Genomic DNA, 12,130 nt, shown 5'->3' with positions numbered 1-12,130 from the left:
GGGGCCTCGGCGCGTGGGGCGGACACGCGGGGCAGGGTCTCGGGGATGATGGGGCGTCCCCCCCCCAACGCGCCCCGTCGCTTCCTGGGCGACCTTCGCTGCCTCCCTCCTCCGCCTCCTCTGCAACCGGACTCCACACGGGCGCTGGGGGTTCTGGGGGGGCGCCCGGATTCCGTACCTGCACCTGCGCCCCCCGCGCCCCCCGCGCCCCCCGCGCCCCCCGCGCCCTAACTGGATTGCGGAGCCGAAGGAAAGTCAGGCCGCCCCCCTCTTTTCCCCGCACTTTCTGTGTAACTTCGTGTTTCCTGAACCGCTTGGCCACGCCAACCAGGACCCCCCCCCCTTGAGGCTACAGGGTGGGGGTGGGGCGGGGCGCCCTTGGCTTATCCCCGGGGGACAGGGCAGGGTCCTCCCTGCAGGATGGCTCGGCTGCGGGCAGGAGGCGCAGGGAGAGCCCTGCGTGGTGAGGCGGGGGCTCGGTTGCTTGTTGGGAATTTTACTGCCTCACCTGCAGGTGAGCTGGTGCACGGGTGTGCTCTGCGCCCTCCTCACGAGTCCCACCTGCACAGGATGCCAGGCTCTGCGCCCTCCTCAGAGTCCCACCTGCACAGGATGCCAGGCCCTGCTGGCTCATGTTTCACTGACCTGGAGCCGCCTTCCTTATCTGGGCTGGAGTCAAGGTCACAGCAACCTGAGCGGGTGCTCGGGCAGGTCCGTTTACATTGCATCCAGTTCCCGACACCGGCCGGCCTGGAAGGGAGGCGGGCAGCCAGGTGCAGAGCGGCCAGGGCAGAGCGGCCAGCGGGCGGGCTGCCCACGGAGCAGGGGCTGCTGGGCGGAGCCGGGCATGTAGGATTCCTGAGGGTCCCAGGAGCGCCCGCCTGAGCCTGCAACAACCTCAGGACGGTGGAGAGAAGTCACCTGAAATTTAAGTTAATTATTACATAATAAGCAATTTACCTTACTATTGTTAAAATGTCAATACCATCCGAAGCAATCCACAGACCCAACGCAATCCCTGTCAAAATCCCAATGATCTTTTTATTTTTGCCAAAATAGAAAAAATCCAAGAGTGACTGGGAACCCTGGATGGGAGCGGGCAGGGCGCTGGTCCCACGGGCGCTGCGTGGAGGTTTGCAGCTGCGTGAAGCAGGACATCGGGGTGAGACCACCGTGCGGGGTGGCGGTCCCCACCACAGGGCAGACGAGATGCGATCGCTGGCCAGCCCAGGAACAGCCAGGCGGCCTGTCGCCTGAACTCAGGATGGGAGAGTCCCTGGGAAATGCACAGCCACAGGTCTGCCCCCCTGGGAACGGGGGTGCCACTCGCCTAGGAAACCCTAATGCCGACACATTAGCATAAACACCCCGAGGGGTGGGCAAACCCAGAACCTCCTGCGAGAGAACCCGCCGTACAGAGCACACAGAATCCTCACACCAAGTGGCCTGTGAAAAAGTACTTTTTAATCCACTGTGAGCCAACTTGCCATGCGGGACTCAGTAGAGACAATGAAGAGCAGGATCAGAAATGAAAGAACTATAAAGGCTGTAAACAAGGAAGACTAAAATAATTTTAAAAAATCAAAGAACTAATTGAAAACATAAGAACAAGATACAGTTACTGAAATGGAAAACTGAATGCAGTGGTTAAAACCCAGCTTAAAAATGACTGGAGCCTTTTCATACACCAACAATGAACCAACGGAAAAGGAAATTGAGGAAACAATTCCATTCACAACAGCATCACCGAGAATACAATACTGAGGGATGAACCAAGGAGGTGAAAACAACAAAACGTTCCCAAAGAAATGAAAGAAGATGCACAAGGGAAAGACCTTCCCCCTCAGCTGTGGCCTCATGCTCCCAACTCACTCCCAGCCCTTCCTTCCCTCCCCCCGGGGGTGTCGCCCCGCTTTGCTGAGAACAAGCCCTCAATCTGACCCGCCAGCGAGGCCCAGATGTGCCCCATCTTGGTCTTCGCCCCGTCACCGCAGGAGAGGGCAGCCGTGTTCCCACCTGGAGTGCGATGATCCGCCCTTTTAGAATAAGGTCTTAGTTTTAAGCACTTTTCTACCTGCAGCCAATGCCATGACTTTTACAGATAAAAGTCTTCTACGTACGTTTCCCTGGTTCTGGGAGAAAGGTCTTAAAAACTCACACATCCCTTCGAAGTTCTCAAAAAAGAAAAAAAAACCCCACAGACACCGCGCCAGCGGGCACAGGAGAGGCCACTCTTAATGTCCTGATTTTACCAGATCTCGCCAAAGCCCACAGGGAAAAGGGCTCATCAAAAGTGCCGACTGGAACTGGAGTCCCCCAGAGGAAAATGCTGAAAGGAGTGAGACATTTCAAATGTAAGTTCAACCCAAAGCGGCCGAGTGGATCCGATGTAAAACCCTCTGCTGGGAGGGTTGTCTGGCCAGGCGTGTCGAGCCTGGCCGTGCGCCTGACCTCGGCTGGTGGGGCCATCCCCAGGGAGCTCCTGCACCTGCTGGCAGCCATTCTCGCTGTGGGAGCTCCCTTCTCTGGTGTGAGACCCACACTGATCGGAGGAAGAACTCACAGGCTCAGCGAGTCTCGGATTTAAATAGAATTGCAGCCCTGCGCTCGCTCTACATCGCTGTGTAACAAAGTTCCCCAAAGCTCAGCCGCTCCAGATGACAAATGGTGACCACCTGGCAGCTGCTGCAGGTCAGGAACCAGAGTGGCTGCGTGGGGAGGTCTGGGCTCAGGGTCCGTCACCTCGAGGCTCGCCCCCTCCAGAGGTGCTGGGCGGCATGTGGCCGAGGTCTCACTTCCCTTGCTCCCAGGGCAGCGGCTCCCCAGAGGGAGGCGGGAGAACGCCCAAGACAGAAGCTGGAGTCGCTTTAGAAACCACCCCAGAGAGTGACGTACCAGCACTGTGGGTCGCAGAGACCAGCCCTGGGACATCGGGAGGGACCCCAAGGGTGTAGGGTGTGAACAGGAGGGGGGCTACAGGGGTCTTCCCATCAAGAACTTGGGGTGCTGGGGAGGGTGAGATCCGAGCCCACCCAGGCGTCCGGACCCCCCGCTTCTGGTGAAAGGCAGGAAGCCCCCTCTGAGCAGGAGCTAAAATCCACGACCCGGTCAGAAATGGCCGACTTCCGGCCGCGGCCCTTGGAGAAGCTGGGGGACCGGGTGGAAATGCAGGGTGAGCGGCTGTGTGACTCCTCCGGCCGCGTCCTGCCCTGTCGCGGGCGCGCTCAGCGTTCCTCGGCGGCCGCGGCCGGTGTCGAGGGATTACACGCGTCCTCGTCAGTCACGGCCGAGCTCGTGCACAGCGCTCACCGGGCCGCGCTCACTTGCTTTTCTTGACCCGAGGGAAGGACAGCCTGCTCAGGGACCACCCGCACAGGACACCATCGCTCACCAGACGGTTTCATTTTTCCCAAACCTCACTCCCGGCTGATCCAGTGTCTGGCTGTCAGTGGAACCTTGACCTAAGGTGAATAGTATTTCCAGGCCTACAATGTCAGGGGTAGTTTGGGCACAGATTAGAGAGAAGGTATAGATAGAGATACAGACAGCAAACCATCTTATTAAAAGTTTTGGATTTGGGATCATTATTCTAGTCATAAATGGAATAGCAAAGTGTGGTCGCCAAGGATAAAATTCAGGCCCTCTCCCCCCGCCCCCCCATCCCACACCCGACCCAGCTGTGACATGCACACCGCTCGTCAGGGGGACATATTTTAATTCTTGGGAACTTGCTCAACACAATCGCTAGTGCTCTTACTCTCGCATGGAAGCCACGCCCTCCCAGCCCACTGGCTGGTGGAATAGACAGTTTACAGGAGGTGAAGGTTTTTTGTTTGTTTTTAAATATATTTTTATTGGTTTTAGAGAGGAAGGGAGAGAGGGAGAAACATCAATGATGAGAGAGAACCATTGATCGGCTGCCTCCTGCACGCCCCCTACTGAGGATCGAGCCCGCAACCTGGGCATGTGCCCTGACCAGGAATCGAACCGGGGACTCTTCAGTCTGCAGGCCAATGCTCTATCCACTGAGCAAAACTGGCTAGGGCTCTTTTTTTAAAATAAATAAATAAATAAATGTTTTTATTGATTTTTAGAGAGAGAGGAAGGGAGAGGGAGAGGGAGATAGAAACGTCAATGAAAGAGGAACATCATCCATGGGCTGCCTCCTGCACGCCCCCTGCTGGGGATCAGCAACCCTGGCTCACCTGCTGAGCCACGCTGGCGGGGCTGGAAACATTTCAATCACCTAGAATGCCATGTGGCGTTGCACCATCTTAGTTTGATTCTGCAGTTACGATCCTTTATGGGCCGGGCAGCTCCAAACGGGGCCAAGCAGAGGATGTGAAGTGACCAGTTTCCCAGCCGTCCTGCGGGGCACGCAGCCTCGCACCTCGATGCCCGCCTGCCCCAGGGGCTGGGGGGGCCCCTCTGGAGCCTGCACGCAGGTGATGTCTGGGAAGATCCCGGGTCACAACAGAAAAGCCTTCAGGGGCCAGACAGGCGAAGGGAGAGGAGGCGGGGCCGTGCCGGCCGGGAGGACCGCGCGCCCAGGTGAGCCAATGGTCAGTGTGGTTTGGGGCGGGCCCTGGGGTGGGCCACAGTGCCTGCGTCCCTGCCCCTGACAGGTGCTGCCCGAGTGCCCGCTGGCCCTCACCAGGGCCGCCCTAGCAGCTCCTGCCCTGCACTGCGCCAGGCAGGTCTCATGTAAACAGGAGGGATGCAGGACAACGTAACAACTAAAGACACAGAGAGTGAAGAGAACCCAGGTACAAGCGAGAGGAAGGAAAGCAAAACTCAGAAAGAAAGTGGTTTCTTTAAAAATAGAAACAGTTTAATTTGCATTGAGTATAACAACGGGCAGCCTATACTAGCACGTTCTCAGAAACACAGCTGAGGCGATGCAAGAGCCAGGACTGAAATTCTGACAATAAGCCCCCAGCGTTGCATTCAACGTTTGCCCCAGCAGCCCCTCTAGGAGAGGGAATCTCAGGCCAGGTACGTACTCACATGCTTTTCGCTCTACGTGTGGGCTTCTACCGAAAATTCTCTAAAAGGAACATTTCACCAAAAACAACTCAAATTTAACAACTGAGAACCAAGAGCCGGTGGGGCGTGCGGCCCCCTTCTCCGGCCGCCGGCAGCAGGCCGCGGGCTGGCGCGCAGTCTCTTCTCCTCCCCGGCGTCTGGCGAGGAGCCAGTGTCGGAAGCTCAGCCGCGGTCGGAGGGCCCGGCTGCGGGCAGGCGCTGAGATCCAGGGCCTGTTGCCTTGAAAGGAAATGAGGTAAATGAGCATGAAGTCGGTTAAAGCTGGAAAATGGCAGTAAGCAAAGGGGTCTCAGTGATTTCAACAGCGTCTTCACTGGAACATGGAGCGTGGAGCGTGGAGCTCTACATGCTTTCTTAAAGTAAGATTTCACTCATTCACGTTCTGATCAGTGTTTGATATTATTTCACGTTTTGTTAAGATCCAGGAAAAACTAAGTCCTAATAGCCCTGACCGGGTGGCTCAGTGGTTGAGCACCGGCCTGTGAACCAGGTTGAGGTTCGATTCCCGGTCAGGGCACATGACCAGTCTGCAGACTCGATCCCCAGTGTGGGGCGTGCAGGAGGCAGCCGATTCATGATTCTCTCTCATCATTGATGTTTCTCTCTCTCTCCCTTCCTCTCTCTGAAACGAATAAAAACATTAAAAAAAGGTTTTTTAAAGAATCATCCTACTATTAGTCTGCAAATAGTTGCTCTTCCTTCTCTACTGACCCTTTATTCTTGTCAATTCTTTCCTTTCTTCACGCCACACCGTGACTGGGAATTCAGGATGGAGCTCACCCAGGCCCCATTCAGCTAGTGCTGTGCTCCCAGTGCCAAGCGCAGGATGCCCCGGCCATGAGGCTGCTGGCCACCCAGCCCCGGGCAGCCGAGCTGAGCTAACCAGGCCCCGGGCAGCTGAGCTGAGCTAACCAGGCCCCGGGCAGCCGAGCCGAGCTAACCAGGCCCCGGGCAGCCGAGCCGAGTTAACCAGGCCCCGGGCAGCCGAGCTGAGCTAACCAGGCCCCGGGCAGCCGAGCTGAGCTAACCAGGCCCCGCGGAGCCGAGCTGAGCTAACCAGGCCCCGGGCAGTTGAGCTGAGCTAACCAGGCCCCGGGCAGCCGAGCTGAGCTAACCAGGCCCCGCGGAGCCGAGCTGAGTTAACCAGCACTGGGCTTCGCTAGGAATGCTCCCTGCACAGCTTAGGCTTTGTGGTGTCGGGTGGATTTCTAGCCATTACTCTAGAGCAGTGGTTCTCAACCTTCTGGCCCTTTAAATGCAGTTCCTCATGCTGTGATCCAACCATAAAATTATGCTCGTTGCTACTTCATAGCTGTCAGGTTGCTACTGTGATAAACCGTCATGTAAAGATCTGATTTGCAGGATGGTCTTAGGCGACCCCTGTGAAAGGGTTGTTCGACCGCCAAAGGGGTCGCGGCCCACAGGTTGAGAACCGCTGCTCTAGCTGTTTCTGGCGTAACTCTATTAAAATGGCGCGAATGTAAACTCTCTCGTGGTGACGGCTGTTTCCAACGCCGGCTTCCGCGTGCCGTGAGGGTGCCCGCCTACCTGCGCTCACACCGGACCCTCTGCGGCGGCGTCTCCCGGGGGCGGCCGGTGTGCCTAGGCAGGAGAGCGGTCAGTTACACAGGATTTATGTTCCCCCTCCGTCATCGGCCTCAGCCAAGGGCTCTCAACCTTCCGGAAGTGACGAGCCATCAGACGTCCATCCAGTGCCGCCCACGTCACATAGAACTTCTTTGTAGTTTTCCATTCATTTGTGTGATGATGGTCCCTCCTGACAGGGCCAAGGTAGGGAAGAGCAGGGGGCACCACACCCTGGGAATTAAAGAGGCAGCCATTTCGCTTAGCCCCCCGCCCCCACCCGGAGCGAGCATGCCTCTGCCCAGCTGCCCGCACTGAGCCTGGACGGGCAGGAGGGACCGGAGCCTTCGCCTGGAGGGGATCTGAGTGCACGGTCCGTCCCCGGCTTATTCCCTCAAAGCCACGGTCCCTGCGGTGACGGAACAGCGCCCCCTCGTCCTGGCTGTTCCCGGTAGTGACGCAGATTTAGTCAGTTATCCAGGAATTCGGGGGTTTTCACCTCGGGGAAGCTTCTAAACAGGCTGAGAATGCCTGGTATTACCAAAAATTATGTAGTCTTAAAACTATTTAAATTTAGCCTTTTAGCCAAAAGAAAAAAAATAATATCATTCAAAAACTATTTTGTAATGGTTAGTGTTTGCAAGAAAAAGACGATTAAAATAGATTTGACTGCAGCACTGTAGCATGCAGTCTAGAGAGCGGCCCGTGTACTAGTGAGGCGAGGACTTTAGCAAACAAGGTTCTAAACGCACCAGGCCGGCAATGCCATTGCTTTCACCACCACATGCTCAGGTGACAGACACCACAAACACGTGCCCTCGTGACGGAGACGAGCTCGGCTCTGAGTGGCCCTGGGCGCGCGGCTCCGGGAAGGCGCCGGCCGAGAGCCACAGCGGCTTCCATCCCTCCTGGTCCCTCCCGCGCCGCCCCACACGCCCCAGGGAAGGGCCTGGCTCAACTGGTCCCACATGAACAGACCGTCTGGCTTCCAGCGAAGGTCACGTGGCTTATCCAACATGTAGGACTGACGCTGCGGGACGAAGGGCTACGAGGTCAGGGCACCGGTGTTCTTCCCTAGCATGTTCCACCGGCCGAACACAGCTCTGCACGTGTGAACCAGGCCGAGCTACACGTTATAAATACACACACTGACACACACACACAGACACAAAGACACAGACACACAGGCATGCACACACACACACACAGATACATACACACAGAGACACACAGGCACGCACACACAGACACAGATACATACACACACAGACACACACAGACACACACAGATACATACACAGGCATGCACACACACACAGATACATACACACAGAGACACACACAGAGACACACACAGAGACACACACACAGACACACACACACAGACACACACACACACAGACACAGACACACCGACCCGCAGATAACCGGGATGCCGGCGTGGCCCAGGTCTGCTGATCGCTGTGGTGGGCGGAGGAGCGCGCCTCCCCAGGTGGCTCATCGAATGATCGCAGCCCCAGGACCTGGACCACCTCCTTCCTGCAGCAACAGACGTGCGCGGCTCAGAGCCGCCGCCGGCACCGCCGAGAGCTCCGCGTGCACTGGACGGACCGAGAGCCGCACTCTCCCGGGGACTGTGGGCGGCTCAGAGCTGCCGGCACCTGGCTGCGCTCTGCGCCTGGACGCCCCTAACAGACTCCAGACACATGAAAAAACCAACACAAAACGAGCCCGTCACCCCCGCAGTGAATAAACACTCGGAGCCACACTAGCATGCGATATTCTTTATTTTTCTAGTTTCTAGTGCACCGAATACCACGGTGGGAGCATCACAAGCAGCATAACCCCGACAGCGCCACTGAGCGCGCCTGCTCGTCGGGGGGAACAGCTTTGCCTCTGAAGTAACCACTGACTACGCCCCTGCGGCTCACACACAGAAACCCTCACGCGCTCGTGCTCCTGACTGGCTAGGACACCGCTGGGGCCGAGCAACAGACACACGTGAGAAAAAGTTACACACTTGAGCCTCGGGCAGTGAGACCCCAAACAGCAACTAGTCGTGCAATGACTTGTCAAGCTAAGAACTTACTCAGCACATGAGTGAAGGTCGTGAAGACAGACCATCACAGTGTGACACTAGATCCAGGTACTCACACACCTACAGTCACAACTAACATCTAGCAACCAGCGACCTGCAGGAACTCATCTACGGGGGTTAGAGACCTCGCGCTGGCGGGCGGGGGGGGGGGGGGTGGGAGACGGCCTCGCGCCATGGAACCTCCAATGCCCTCCTCCTCTGTCCACAGCCGTGCCCGGCCACAGCCACACAGCTTCGCCCTCTTGTCACCCTTGCTTTGTATGTTGTTCAACTTTTTAAAACATTCTTCCTTCTTAGGATCCCCCAGAATTAACATGCGGATTTAGAAGATGAAGTTTCTCAGCTCTGCCCTGGAACAGGAGGCCAGGGTGAGTTCTGCCTAAATGTCACTGCCCTGACGCACCACTTCCTCCTGCTCTCAGCCATGAGCACCGCTGAGCTCCGACTCCCCCGAGAAGAAGTCAGGTTCCTCCTCACTGCTAGGGGCGGAGGGCACTGGGCTCACAATTTGAAGTTACAGGGCAGACAGGAGGGTCCCGGGCACAGAGGGACACTGGGCTCACAATCTGAAGTTACAGGGCAGGCTGGAGGGTCCCGGGCACAGAGGGACACTGGGCTCACAATCTGAAGTTACAGGGCAGGCTGGAGGGTCCCGGCCGGTGGCCGTGCTGGGAGCCGGTCTGAGACTGGAGAGAAGAGCGTCCAGGTCGTGGGGAGGTTACGCCCGCCCTACAGGCCACACCACAGCTCCCGAGGCGCTACTTTGGGGCTCTGGGCCCACTTTGTCATCAGTTCTGAAGCCCTTTATCATGTACTTTCCACATAAAGTTAAACACCCTCTGATAAGCAACCTGACTACTGAGGTGGTGTCGCTGCGCTAGCTCTCCACCTGCCGTCCGTCTCTGGGCTCCTCCGTGCCCGTCAATCCTTATCTTTTCCCCTAAAAGCAAACGGGGCTCCGGTTCACCTGACAGCGAGCTCCCCTCCAACACCTGGGAGCGGATTTCTACGGGAGCGGCCCGAGGGGGCCGTTTTCTCTGCAAATGACAGCCTTTGCATGCAGGTAAGACACCGACCCATCTTTATACTCCGATCGTCTCAAACATTTTTGTGGGGTTTGTGCCAATGGAAGTTATAACAACAGTGAGTCCGAAAGCTTCTATCACTACGGCCACGAGGCAGGCTGACCGGCAGCGGCCCCTCCTGTGGTGCGGAGCGTGTCCGTCCCCCACGGCCGCGCGTCACGGATGCGAATGGGAGGGTGCCCTCGCCCCACAACCCGGTCAGCTGTCACACCTCGAGGCGCCATCCTGCGGGGCTCCCTAAAGGATGCTTTCCCTCTCCTCCCCGAAGCCGGTGCTGTCGGCAGCGGCCACGGCCAGGAGCTCGGAGGACTCCTTGGAGAGCCGCGCGTAGCTCGCCCGCGGGCCCCGCTTGGGCGCCAGGCTCCTCAGGTTTTCGTTCTGCAGGGCCGTGGAGCTGGGGCTGGGCCGCAGGAGGACCGGGGCCGTGTCCCGGGGGCCCTCCCGCTCGGCCGGGGCGCTGTTGTTGTTGAGGGTCACGGTGCTGGGCGTGCGGTTGAGGTTGAAGGCCTTCGGGCCGGCGGGCCAGCCCTCCTCGGGGCTGCTGGCCATCAGGCTGCACTCGGACGGGCTCTGCTTGTCCTCGGAGCAGATGGACATGCGGGCAAGGCCGGGGTCCGGCAGGCCGCTCAGGCTGCGCGGCAGCCCCCGCCGGCCCGGGCCGTCCTCCTCCAGCTCGATGAGGTTGGCCTTCTCCAGCCGGGCGTCGCCCGCCTCGTTGTGCAGCGAGTGGTTGGGGGAGCTCTCGCTGGAGCGCACGCCCGAGTCGGACGAGTCCTTCTTGTCGAGCAGGGCGTCCGACAGGTACTCCTTGGCCTTGATGAAGGTGCGGATGGGCTCAGCGCTGCGCTCCGGGGACCGGGGCGCCCTCTCCGCCCGGGCCTCGGCCTTCCTGTCCTTGTCGTCACGGAGCAGGGGCGTGTGGTCGGACTCTTCCGGGCCAGACTCGTCCTCGTCGCTGGGCAGCTTCTGGTAGCGCAGGCCCCCGCCCTTGAGCTTCAGGTCCGTCGGGAAGAGACTGGGCCTCTCTGAGGACTTCCTGCCCGGGAGGAGCTTGCTGGCGGACTGGTCGGACTTCTCGTCCTCTTCGGTGATGGGGTCCAGGGGGGAGGCGTCGGTGGTGGAGACCCCGGACGAGGAGTAATCGAGCACGTCGGCCCTCTTCAGCAGGAACGGCTTCCTCCCGTCCTCCGGCTTCGGGTCGCCGTCCTTGCTCTTCTCCGGCTCCAGGGCGGAGTGGATGGAGCCCCCCGAGGAGCTGGGCCCCAGGTAGCATGTGCTGTGGGGGGAGGACCTGCCACTGACGGCCGTGGAGCCCGGCCCCCCTTCTAACTGCGACATCTGCGCAATGTACTCCCTATAGGCGTCTCGGTACTCGGCCTGCACCTTGTCCGTCAGCTTGGAGATCTCGATGCTGGAGTCCTGGGAGTTGAGGCTCGAGAGACTGGGGGTTCTGCGCGTCTGCGACTGTGAAGACAGAGAAAACAACGTACGGATTCAGGTAAGCAAACAGGGGGGCGGGCAGCCCAGGCGTGACTCGGGGTGAGCGGCGACCTATGAACCCGGAGGTCAGGGTTGGATTCCCAGTCAGGACACATGGGGCGAGCAGGAGGCAGCTGATCCATGACTCTCTCTCTCCCACCCCCTTCCTCTCTGAAATTAATAAAAATATATATATTTTAAAAACCACAAAACTCTCCACCTTTAAAAAAGGGAGGGGCATAGTAAACGCCAGCTTAGGAAATATATGTGTACACTAAGAATTTTAAAGTCCTCACTTTTAAAAAGAATTCTGCATGATAGTTTAACAAAAGCTGTGAACTATGGATAATTTTCCTGTTAATAGAAAACTTTATATAAATTTTAATAAAATTAGTTTTATATTTTAAAGTATAAACTAAAGGTTGTGTTAACAAATAATCTTAACACTTGTTTTCAAAACTTCAAATTTTTAACTTTTATTTTGAAAACGCCAACTTCATTGATAAAATGTAAAAATTCCCCTTTGAAAAGAGAAAGAAGATTAAAGATATATCTCAAAAACAAAATACTCATATCTTCAATGTATGTTTAAAAATACAAAACACCTTTCTCAACTTGTAAGATACAATGTTTCTGTCAAATTTCAATTCAGAGTAAGAAAATACACTCAAAACGCAAAAAAGAAAAGAAAAAGAACAAAGCCTTTAAAGGGCCCAGAGCTTGGAGGCGGGAGAGGAGGTAAACACGGAGCCGCCACGGCAGGAAGGGGAGCCGTGAGCCAACAGGCAGGTCTTGTAAACAGAGAAATAAAATATTTTTAGAAGATCGGCTCCCAGTG

General features: G+C 57.1%; 1 protein-coding gene across 11 annotated transcripts in view; it reads right to left on the bottom strand.

Annotated features, from left to right (window-relative positions):
* Window positions 1-8,399: 8,399 nt before the first annotated feature.
* KIDINS220 (kinase D interacting substrate 220) overlaps window positions 8,400-12,130 on the bottom strand; it is a 61,689-nt gene continuing 57,958 nt past the window's right edge. For 10 of the 11 annotated variants that reach the window (XM_059660593.1, XM_059660595.1, XM_059660596.1 and 7 more), the window contains one exon: window positions 8,400-11,277. In XM_059660593.1, the coding sequence (XP_059516576.1) occupies window positions 10,051-11,277 (1,227 nt within the window). In that variant the 3' untranslated portion in view covers window positions 8,400-10,050. The remainder of the gene's footprint in view (window positions 11,278-12,130) is intronic. The other variant, XR_009448046.1, reaches the window with a different exon arrangement.

Source organism: Myotis daubentonii, chromosome 12 (genome assembly GCF_963259705.1).
Source record: "Myotis daubentonii chromosome 12, mMyoDau2.1, whole genome shotgun sequence".
Lineage (NCBI taxonomy): Eukaryota > Metazoa > Chordata > Mammalia > Chiroptera > Vespertilionidae > Myotis > Myotis daubentonii.
This window is presented reverse-complemented; position numbering and strand designations above follow the sequence as displayed.